Source organism: Bufo bufo, chromosome 2 (genome assembly GCF_905171765.1).
Source record: "Bufo bufo chromosome 2, aBufBuf1.1, whole genome shotgun sequence".
Taxonomy (NCBI): domain Eukaryota; kingdom Metazoa; phylum Chordata; class Amphibia; order Anura; family Bufonidae; genus Bufo; species Bufo bufo.
Window position 1 is genome coordinate 651531119 of NC_053390.1, and position 12045 is coordinate 651543163.

The following is a 12045-nucleotide window of genomic DNA, read 5'->3' on the forward strand; positions in this document are numbered from 1 at the left end:
CTTCCTTCTGATCCTCAGCTGTGTCATGTGACCAGCACTCTTATTTTCAACTGACACAGGCCAGGAGGTCAGTTATTTATTCCTATGAGCCTGGCTTCGTGTCCACATATAAGATGCTTTGTTATTTGGAGAGTCAGTATGTTGGTCACATGACACAGCTGAGGATCAGAAGGGAGGTTATAACCCACAAATACAGTCACTGGTAAGAAAATTACTTTCACTACAATTTACATCATGTACGTTTATAAGTATAAGGCCTCTTGCACACGAACGCGGGCCGCAATGCACGAACACCCACCGTGGGGCAGTCGCAGCGGATCTCGGACCCATTCAATTTAATGGGTCCGCGATCCGGCCGCTCCACAAAAAGATAGGACATGTTTTATCTTTTTGCGGAACGGAAGTACGGGACGAAATCCCACGGAAGCACTCCGTAGTGCTTCTGTAGGGTTCCGTTCCGCACCATTCCGCATCTCTGGATTTGCGGACCCATTGAAGTGAATGGGTCTGCATCCTGGATGCGGAATGCACACGGAACGGTGCCCTTGTATTGTGGATCCGCAAATGTGGTCCGCAATATGGCCACGGAGCGAACACGTTCGTTTGCAATAAGCCTAAGTGATAAGTGCAGCAGTAGGACCAGGCTGCTGTGTATATTTTATCGATCATAAGAGTTATCTAATCCTCTGGGCACTGTTTCCATAGTGGGGGTGCTAGCACATGAAAATAGGGTACATTGCAGTTCTAGTCCGTATATTTAATATTGTGTTTTTAAGAAATGTTAGGTTTTAAGAGCAGAAATGTGTAATAACAAGAGGGTGTGTTGTATGTGACCATCTTCTTCACTCTTTTGCAGTTTGCATCACTTAGTACAGGGATGCTCAACCTGCGGCCCTTCAGCTGTTGTAAAACTACAACTCCCACCATGCCCTTTTGTAGGCTGATAGCTGTAGGCTATCCAGGAATGATGGGAGTTGTAGTTTTGCAACAGCTGGAGAACCGCAGGTTGAGCATGCCTGACTTAGTACATAGCTCTTCATTTTTCTCTGTGCACCTAAAATTAAAGAAAAAAACTTTGGAAACAGTCTTGATAACAGTTTTGTGTCTACAGCTTCTATGCAGACCTAGATATCTACATAACAATGCTGAACCATCTTTTCTCATAACTCTGCGTTGCATTGTTCCTCTTTTATTCCTCTTGGCTATTTCTGAATAAATTGACGACTGCGAATTACCAATCTCCTTGTCAAAGGGGTGTGTCACCAACAAGCGACAGCCCTGATTAGCCACCGTCCGAGAGTGTAGGGATACCCCCAGCTTGTAATTTATTCATTAATTACAGTAGGAATAATTGAGGAACTACACCTTGCAGAGTCGTTGCCATCTATATAGCTGTTTACCTGAATACAATGGGAGCACCACATTTTGTTTTTTGTCCTGTCTTCGGAGCAGTTCCTCATGGGGCACATAAGAATCACTAAAACAGATACAGGAAGACTGTGTTAATAAAGTCACCTTTCTATTGTGTTGAGATTTCCCTTCGTATGAGGAAATGCTTAGGTCAAGAGCTACACTAAATAAAATATACCCAGGTGATATATATATATTTTTTTTCAAATAACTTCCCTTTTTTAGAACGTCCCTTCCTTCTTGTCATACAATTGATGGCCTTTTTCCTAGAATTTTCAGCCACATCCTGCGTTACCGATAGAAGGGAAAAGCGAGGTTTTACGACAAACCTTTTTGTTTGAGCTGAGCTATGTTACATCCTGTTGAGCTTTTGTCCAGTTTCTCTCCCATATGAAGGGTGTGTCATACTTCACTGCTCCAAACATTTGTTAGCATTTTTAGCCAAAATCGCATGAGGGTGCTGCACTCAATGTCTCAGCTAAGTGAGGAGGGTTGAAGAACCCGAGCAGATCAGCTTTGCTCCCAGGGGACGGACAGTCTTCCACACTGCTGCTTAATGTATTCACTGACATTGTGCAGCTGCATGGAGTCAGCTGTTTTCAGAATTTGCTGGCAATCTGCCCCCGTGAAGCTTTTCTTTTTTCTTTTTTTTTGCCTTATTTTCCAACTTTTGTGGAAGCAGAACTGTTTTATGTCTGGTCTGACAACCGCTGCCATAGAAATAATCCTGTGCGCCTCTCATAGGGTGTATTATTCATTTACTGCATCACCGTTTGTCAACATGTCACATTTTCTGCTCAAATGTCAGGATTGTAAGCTTGTTATACCCTTGGAAGATGCTGCCAACCGTCACTCAATGTCTAAACCTGCGTCTGTGCGTACCAGTGATGTGTGCACATTATTTTATGGTAAAACATTGCATAAGCGTTGTTAGGCCTCCTGCACACGAACGTATTTTTTTGCGGTCCGCAAAAACGGGTCCCGTTTTTCCGTGACCGTTTTTTCGTCCGTGGGTCTTCCTTGATTTTTGGAGGATCCACGGACATGAAAAAAAAGGTCGTTTTGGTGTCCGCCTGGCCGTGCGGAGCCAAACGGATCCGTCCTGAATTACAATGCAAGTCAATGGGGATCCGTTTGACGTTGACACAATATGGTGCCATTTCAAACGGATCCGTCCCCATTGACTTTCAATGTAAAGTCTGGAGTCCCTTTTATACCATCGGATCGGAGTTTTCTCCAATCCGATGGTATATTTTAACTTGAAGCGTCCCCATCACCATGGGAACGCCTCTATGTTAGAATATACTGTCGGATATGAGTTAGATCGTGAAACCTCATTTCCGACAGTATATTCTAACACAGAGGCGTTCCCATGGTGATGGGGACGCTTCTAGTTAGAATATACTACAAACTGTGTACATGACTGCCCCCTGCTGCCTAGCAGCATCCGATCTCTTACAGGGGGCCGTGATCAGCACAATTAACCCCTCAGGTGCCGCACCTGAAGGGGTTAATTGTACTATCATATCCCCCTGTAAGAGATCAGGGCTGCCAGGCAGCAGGGGGCAGACCCCCCCCCCCCCCCCCCCCCCAGTTTGAATATCATTGGTGGCCAGTGCGGCCCCCCCCCCCTTCCTCCCTCTATTGTAATAATTCGTTGGTGGCACAGTGTGCCCCCCCCCCCCCTTCCTCCCTCTATTGTAATAATTCGTTGGTGGCACAGTGTGCCCCCCCCCGCCCCCCCCCCCCTCCTCCCTCTATTGTAATAATTCGTTGGTGGCACAGTGTGCGCCCCCCCCCCCCCTTCCTCCCTCTATTGTAACAAATCGTTGGTGGCACAGTGTGCGCCCCCCATTGCCTCCCCCCCCCCCTCTATAGCATTAACAACATTGGTGGCCAGTGTGCGGCCTCCCATCTACCCGTCCCCCCCCCCCCCCCCCGTCCCCGTCCCCCCGATCATTGGTGGCAGCGGGTTACTAGCAATAGTACAATAGTAAAAGATTCATACTTACCTGCGAGCTGCGATGTTCGTGTCCGGCCGGGAGCTCCTCCTACTGGTAAATGACAGTTCATTTAGCAATGACACTTACCAGTAGGTGGAGCTCCCGGCCGGACACGAACATCGCAGCAGCCGGTAAGTATGAATCTTCTACTATTGTACTATTGCTAAGTAACCATGGCAACCAGGACTGTAGTAGCGTCCTGGTTGCCATGGTTACCGATCGGAGCCCCAGCGATTAAACTGGGACTCCGATCGGAACTCCGCTGCCACCAATGATGGGGGGGGAGATGGGAGGCCGCCACCAATGTTGTTAATGCTATAGAGGGAGGGGGGGCCGATGGGTGGCGCACACTGTGCCACCAACGAATTATTACAATAGAGGGGGGGGGGGCGCACACTGTGCCACCAACGAATTATTACAATAGAGGGAGGGGGGGGCGCACACTGTGCCACCAACGAATTAGTACAATAGAGGGAGGGAGGGGGGGGCGCACACTGTGCCACCAACGAATTATTACAATAGAGGGAGGGGGGGGGGCCGCACTGGCCACCAACCTATTATTACAATAGAGGGGGGGGGGGGGGCCGCACTGGCCACCAATGATATTTAAACTGGGGAGGGGGGGGAGGGTCTGCCCCCTGCTGCCTGGCAGCCCTGATCTCTTACAGGGGGCCGTGATCAGCACAATTAACCCCTTCTTCGGATCCGTCTGTATAAAAACTAACCTACGGCCACGGTATACGGAAACGGATGCCAATCTTGTGTGCATCCGTGTTCTTTCACGGACCCATTGACTTGAATAGGTCCGTGAACCGTTGGCCGTGAAAAAAATAGGACAGGTCATATTTTTTTCACGGCCAGGAAACACGGATCACGGATGCGGCTGCAAAACGGTGCATTTTCCGATTTTTCCACGGACCCATTGAAAGTCAATGGGTCCGCGAAAAAAAACGGAAAACGGCACAACGGCCACGGGTGCACACAACGGTCGTGTGCAGGAGGCCTTATACAGAGGTAAAATTGTTTATAGATTTAGTTTAAGTATTGAGAAATATTGGATCGAATAGTATAGAGAATATTACTGATTTAATATCCACAGCCCGGTGTTTATGCCAACTATCACAGTACATTAGTAAGTGCTGTGCATTTGTCCATATTGCCTTCTTTGCTGGCTTGATTTATTTTTCTATCGCATTATACACTGCTCGTTTCCATGGTTATGACCACCCTGCAAGCCATCGGTGGTCGTGCTTGCACACTATAGGAAAAAGTGCTGGCATGTCTGGTGGCCTGGACAGTAGGAGCTCACATAGGCTGGTGCTTTTTCCTATAGTCTGCAAGCACGGCCATTGCTGCTGGATTGCAGGATGGTTGTAACCATGGAAACGAGCAGTGTATAATACAATGGAAAAATGAATCCAGCCAGCAAAGGAAGCAATATGGACAATCACAATACATTAGTAAGTGCCTTGTATTAACTTTCCCTACATAATAAATGCTATTTGCCGAAGTCAGACAACCTCTTTAAGACTAGTATATACCTCGTAATAGACGTTGCACTTTATAATTCTTCTGTTATTTTGACATTTCTTTAGGTTACATGTCTTCAAGACTTTTTTGGTGAGGACGATGTGTTTGTAGCCTGTGGACCAGAAAAATACCGATATGCCCAGGATGACTTTGTTCTGGACCACAGTGGTAATTATGATTAAAACTGTATGGAATAAACTTCATTTATGTGCCGATTTTGTGTTTTATAACTTAATGTAGATGTTGTTACATCAGCAAGTAGGTGTCTACATAAAACACAATCAACATATTTTTTGAAAGAATAATTATCCATGAAATTTGCTGGAGTGGTTAATGATTTCATGCCCCTCTGAAACCTCTATGTAGGTAGGCACATATACCTGAAATCCAGATAATAGGAATGATTTTATTTATTTATTTATTTTAAAATTTATACTAATCATCAATCTTTGTATTTTGTATAAACCCCTTTTTTCCGTTACAAATGTGTTCATCCTTAATGGAGACTATGCCAAAGAAGCATTTTGGGGTTGTCCCACCGTTATATATCATGTTCATTAAACAGATTATAAATAATTAAAGGGGTTGTGCAGTGGAGTAATATTGCTGGCCTATCCTCAGGTGGGAGTCCGACTCCTGGCACTCCTACTGGTCAGTGAGCGCTGCCTCCTCTTCGTAGTTTACCTGCGCGCCGTCCCCTGTGTAGTAGTGGTGCAGTGTAATTACATTTACATGAGCCCTTCAAACAGGTGATCGGTGGAGATGCCAGGAGTCAAACGTCCGCTGATATAATATTGATGAAATGACCCGAGGATACGGTAGGTCACCAATATTACATCACTGCACAACCCCTTTAACAGGGTTCAGCATTTACATGATGTTAATAATGATCCAGTGAATAGTTAGGACATTTACTTGCACAGTATGGTACCACCTGTTCCACAATGTGCACATCCAGCTAATGAGCTGAGCGCTGGTGGACCAGCCTGTCCAGAACCAGGTCTCTGCATGGTGATCGTCTGCTCACTGTAGAGCAGCTAATAGGAATAGCTTTCTGCCCCGGATTTCAGGGAGGGAAGAAGACTTCTTCTGCAGGGCAAGTAAGAAGATACTATATTGTCAGCTGCCAGAGGAGGAAGGAGAATGATTTTGTCCAGAGCTTAGGTTTTGTTAATGCTAGAAACGCTGTAATTTACTTTAAAATAGCCATCAACAGCCTTTGAGGACTTTTGCTATGGAAATGAGTTTAAGCCTTTAACTGCCAAAGTGTAAATTGACAAGCCTTCTAAAAGCCTTTAAGAAGTTTGGAAGTCCTATCATGGTTTTATCACAACCAACTTACAGTTGAGGCATGTATTAATACAGTACAAAGCCAATTATACAGGGTGGCCCATGAAAAAGTAGACCACCTCCAGTCAGCAACCAAGTCCAATAATTTCTGCATTCAGCTTTGTCAGACTCTTTCAGTTCCTACACACACGTTATTCGGTACGGTTTCAGGTTAAGAGATTTTAGACACGTCGTTCCTGATACACTAACTTAAAGGGGCTATCCAATAAAAAATAAATAAACCCACCACATGTGCCGGGTCCCTCACCGGTAATATACTTACCCCACTCCCGGCGCCACTCCTGCTGCTTCTCCCTGTACACGGATAAAAACATCAGGTGTCGGGGAAGAGCAGCCAATGGCAGGAGGGGACGGGGACGAGCCTCTCTAGCGTCACCTGTGATGCTAGGGAGGCCCGTCCCCGCCTGCCATTGGCTGCTCCCCCCCTGACACCGGATGTTTTCATCCGTGTACAGGGAGAAGCGGCGGTGCGGAGAGCAGGGTAAGTATATTACCGGTGAGGGGCACGGCACATGTGGGGGGGGTTCTTGAAATTGGATAGCCCCTTTAATGAGACAGTTAAATTTTTGGAGCTACTTGCAATCCGCTGCTGAATGTCATTCAGCTGTCCTGGTCGATGGAGGCCTCAGTTTCTTCATGTTTGAAATGGAGCCAGTTTGATGCCATTTCTGAACCAGACTCTGAATACAACATTTGGCTGGTGGTTTTGTTCCTGGGTACTTGTGGGCAAAGGTGTCTTGCATTTCCTTACTCCATCTGCTTCACACACAGCCTTCCACAATCACTATTCGCTGTTCCAGGGAGGACACCACCATAGCAACCAATCAGAGCCCAGTTCCTACAGGGCTCAGAAAAAAATGAAATCTGAGCTCTGGTTGGTTGCTATGGACAACTAAGACAGATTTACGATTCGGCAGTTTGATTTGGAGATATTCGAAGCAGGCTACTTTTTCATAGACCACCCTGTAAAAAGCTATATTTCCAAGATATTGTCCTTTAAAAGGAATCTGTCACCAGCGACCTCTCCATCCAGCTAACACATTGACACATAGCTGTGGGTCACACCGTTTTTCTTTTGTTGATCTGAGACTCTGTTCCTGAGTTATGATACTTTTTTTTAATATGCAAATTATGCCTTTGTTGCAATGAGGGGGTCATTTCTGTGGCCAGCCCCTCCCTTGACTTACTCTGACGCTTCCTGGGCCTGTCAATCAAAGCAGCGAGGCAGGGACTGGCCACAGAAAGGAGTGGAGCTTGGGGCAAAAAGAGCAAAAGTGACGCCCTCATTGCTTCAAAGGCCTGATATGCATATTAAAAGTATCGTAACTCGGAAACGCGGCCTCTGATCAACAAAAGAAAAACAGCGTTTTAATGAGGTGAATCACAGCTATGTGTCTGTGCACAGTGTGTTAGGAATGTCGCTGGTGACAGATTCCCTTTAAAATAAATCTTGCTTTTTAATTTCATTACAAACATTTCATTACCTAGTTCAAGCTTTACCAGTAGTACACGCTCATCTCACCCCGGAGGCAATTCACTTGAACAGTATTTTACCGCAGGAATTTATTAACCCTTTATTTTTTTCAGAATGTCGTGTTTTGAAAACTTCTTCATATTCCCGCTCCCAGAAGCAAACGGGTTCCAAGAGTCCTGGGTCTTCGCGGCGTAGTAAATCTCCCGGAGCGGGTAAGTGGCATTGTTGCAAATCAACCATTAAAGTTATGTTGTTTCCAAAAAAAAAAATGAACTTTCTCGAGTTATCTTTTGCCAATTTATTCTACTGCTGCCAATGGCATCAACTTGTATTTGAAATCATGTGTTTTGCCTATGAATGTTATTCTGTCATTTTTATTTGTGATTGTATATTTTCCTTACATGTAGCCTGAGCCCCTCTAGTAGTAACGGGATACGTCCACACATGCCATGAATTGCAGTGGATACGATTCTGTGGAATTTACAGTGAAATCCTCCTGTTTAGGGCGCGTTCACACTAAGGTTTTGCGTTCCGTATACGGGCCGTTTTTTGAGTTCCGTATATGGTACCATTCCTTTCAATGGTTCCGCAAAAAAAAAAAAAAAAATGAATGTGCTCTGTATGCATTCTGTTTCCGTTCCGTTCAAAGATAGAACATGTCCTATTATTGCCCGCAAATCACGTTCCGTGGCTCCATTCAAGTCAATGGGTCCGCAAACAAAACAGAACACAAACGGAATGTCCTCCGTATGTCTTCCGTATCCGTTCCGTTTTTGTGGAACCATCTATAGAAAATGTTATGCCCAGCCTAATTTTTTCTATGTAATAACTGTGTACTGTATATGCCATACGGAAAAACGGAATGGAACCGGAAAAACAACGGAAACAAAAAATAGATCCGTTAAATATGGCCCGCAAAACACTGTAAAAGCCATACGGTCGTGTTAAATGCAGCTTTTGTAGCAGATTTGCCGTGGATTTCACCCTAGCTATGGCAGAGTGCAAATCCACAACTAGAATTGACATGCTGAGGATTCAAAATCCACACCGCAAGTCAATTTCATGTGGATTCTGTTCTGCCTTTTTTTTCCGCAGTGTGTGTGGATGAGATTGGTTAAAACCTGGACCATTTACCTTCTACTGTAATACACTGCACATTTTCCACTGTCAAAATCTGGATGGAAGACCCACCCATTGTGAACATGCACCTACAGAGATTTTCCAAGTCATTCTATTGGCTTACGTCCTCATCACCTGTTGTAAAGGGCGGGATCCTATGTTATTTGTCTCCAGCTGTTGGGCTCCCCCTATACATTTAATTTTGGCTGATCTTGCTAGAATAAAGAAAAAAGACCAACCAGGCCAAGCACTCATAAGTCATAAGTCACGGGTGTGTACAGTTCACTTTGCTTGAACACTACCCGTATATATGATTGTAACCAAGGTACCAGCTCAAAAACTGCAAACAACCTACAAAGAAGAAACCAGCCCAAAGCAATCCCCATACAATATAATAAAGCTTTATTGTGTATACAAATAACATTAAAAAAATATATAAAATTCAAAAAATCACATGATGCAAGGACAGGTGGCAGAAAAAGCATCCACCAGAGATCACATAATTTACAAAGGGGGGTGAATATAGAAAAGTGTATATATTATAATGTATGGTCTGGACAACATCCACTGGGATAGTAACCTGTAAAAAACATAGCTAGAAATAGTGGCAGGAATAAATAGTAATAACTATGTCTAGACCAGAGTATAAAAAACTGGTCAATGGTGGAAGTGACCTTAAAGCGCGTTTTTTTTTAATGTTATTTGTATGCACAATAAAGCTTTATTATATTTTATGGGTACGGCTTTGGGCTCGTTTCTTCTTTGTAGGTTGATCTCGTCAGATTTAGAGGGTCGAAACAATTTTGATCTAATGTCTATAGCCATGTTAATTTTGTCCTCTAACGATAATTAGATAATGAGATGACTGCTGACCCTACTCCCATTGAATTGGTATTGTAACACTCTAAAGTATACTATTAAGGCCTCTGCACATGGCCGTGGTTTTGGTCCGCATCCGAGCCGCAGTTTCGGCGGCTCGGATGCTGACCTATTCACTTCAATGGGGCCGCAAAAGATGCGGACAGCACTCCGTGTGCTATCCGCATCTGTTGCTCCGTTCCATGGCCCCTCAAAAAAAATATAACATGTCCTATTCTTGTCCGCACTTTGCGGACAAGAATAGGCAGTTGCATTAAAGGCTGTCCAAGCCGTTCCGCAAATTGCGGATCGCAAAACACACCACGGTCGTGTGCATGTAGCCTAATTGATAGGTGACATAAAATCTATAAAACCAGATAAGCCTGGGTTCACTTATATCTGTCTGGACAGTTTTTATGCCTGTGCATAAAACCGTTGATCACATTTTTGTGCACTGGTCCAGTGTCCATAGTCAGAAAAACACCACACCATGTTTTTTTTGTTTTTTTTTTGTCCTTTGCTGAGAGATGTCTGATGTCACAACTGTTTGCATAGGAAATATTTGGATCCATTCTGTCATCAGATTTCATAGGGATATATGTGAAGGAAACCTAATCTAGATGATGCCTTGCCAATTTTAGTGTTTGCGTACAATAGACAGAAAATGTTAATTAATGTCTCATCTTGATATCTTTACCCTTGTAAAATGACTGCAGTAAGGAGGACTGGCTACTACTCCAGTGCCTATTCTTCACGGTCCCCAGGTGAGCCAATCTGACTGTGGCTTTCTTTCTTGGCTTTTTTTTAGCTCACCAGCTAGCTCACCTTTTGTCAAGCTCCATACAGCTCTTCTGTTCAGCATCTGAGCTCCTTCATCGCAATGCGCATATATTCCTTGCTGTTTTATAGTGGCATTTATACAGCTGCTTGTTTCCAAGTTTGTATACCAGATTTACATGGGGCAGTTGTCGGGCCTATTGTTGGGATTAGTACAGGTGCTCGTTGCCAATAATTGACCCATGTTAGGGTGCCTTCACATGCGGCAGATTTTGGCAGAAAATTCTGCGACTGAAAATCAGTTCCATTTATTTGAATGGGGAAGCAAGCACATGGATTACTGCAGGCTCCATTAAGGTGAATGGAACTGATTTTCAGTCGTGGAATTTTCTGCCACAAATGCTGCCAAAGGTACCCTAAGGCTAGGTCTACACGACGACAATTTTTATAATGGTAGTCTATGGTGTTGCACTGTGACATGCTGCGACTGTGACTTGACAGTCACCGAAAAATCCATCCTGAATCGCATCATGTCGCCATACGACACCATAGACTACCATTATAAAAATTGTTGCGTGACATTGGTGCGACAAATTCGTCGTGTAGACCTAGCCTAAAGGTTCCACTTGATAAACGAGCAAAATTCTTTTTTTTTTTTTTTATTAAAAAAAAAAAAAAGAATTTGTCACATAACTACATCACATTGAAGGCTGTCAGTCACTGATGGGACCGCCCACTTCAAATGAATACATCTTTTCCCACATAACTACAAAAGAAAAAAAAAAATCAGAAGGAAAAGCGTGGGCTGGGGACTAAAGGGAATCTGTCACCAGAAAGTTCCCTGTTAAACCAGGCACAAATGTACTTTAATCCTTATGCAAAACAGCATGTAAGTGCACCCAAGGCAGGCTCAAGACACCCTGTGCATCCTTGCTCCTCCTGCTTCCTCTTCTAGCCCCCCCCGTTCCCCTTCTTGAGTGACAGGGCTAGGCAAGAAGACTATTCAGGGATTTGGCCCTGTTCCTCAACATGGAGAGGGAGGGGCTGATGGGGGATGCAGTAGCTTAGTCCTGCCGTTAATGCACTTAACTACTCATTTACATATTGACTGAAGTAACCCTTTTCCAGAATGCAGCAATGGATTTCTAAGGGTCCTTTTACACCAGGCATCCTCAAACTGCGGCCCTCCAGCTGTTGTAAAACTACAACTCCCACAATGCCCTGCTGTAGGCCGATACCTCTAGGCTGTTCGGGCATGCTGGGAGTTGTAGTTTTGCAACAGCTGGAGGGCCGCAGTTTGAGGATGCCTGTCTTACACGAACTGATTATCTGACAGATGATCGGGAATGAAGCAGATTCTTCCAATCACATGCAGAGATGAGGGCTGTATTTATATGCAGCAATCCCCTCCACTTTATGGGGACAAGCAAACAATTCAGTGATCGTTTGTCCCCATAGAAAATCAATGTTCCTGAGCAGCAGATCACTGTTTATACACCAAGATCTGCTGCACAAGAATGATGA

General features: G+C 44.5%; 1 protein-coding gene across 5 annotated transcripts in view; it reads left to right on the forward strand.

Moving 5' to 3' along the window:
- The window catches only part of DCLK2 (doublecortin like kinase 2), a 153658-nt gene that overhangs the window by 83330 nt on the left and 58283 nt on the right, over nucleotides 1-12045 (forward strand). For 4 of the 5 annotated variants that reach the window (XR_005776359.1, XM_040418531.1, XM_040418534.1 and 1 more), the window contains exons 3-5: nucleotides 5009-5111; nucleotides 7881-7979; nucleotides 10461-10508. Coding sequence is in view for 4 of the 5 variants with exons in the window: in XM_040418531.1 (XP_040274465.1) it covers nucleotides 5009-5111; nucleotides 7881-7979; nucleotides 10461-10508 (250 nt within the window). In the remaining variant the exon portion in view is untranslated. The remainder of the gene's footprint in view (nucleotides 1-5008; nucleotides 5112-7880; nucleotides 7980-10460; nucleotides 10509-12045) is intronic. The other variant, XM_040418532.1, reaches the window with a different exon arrangement.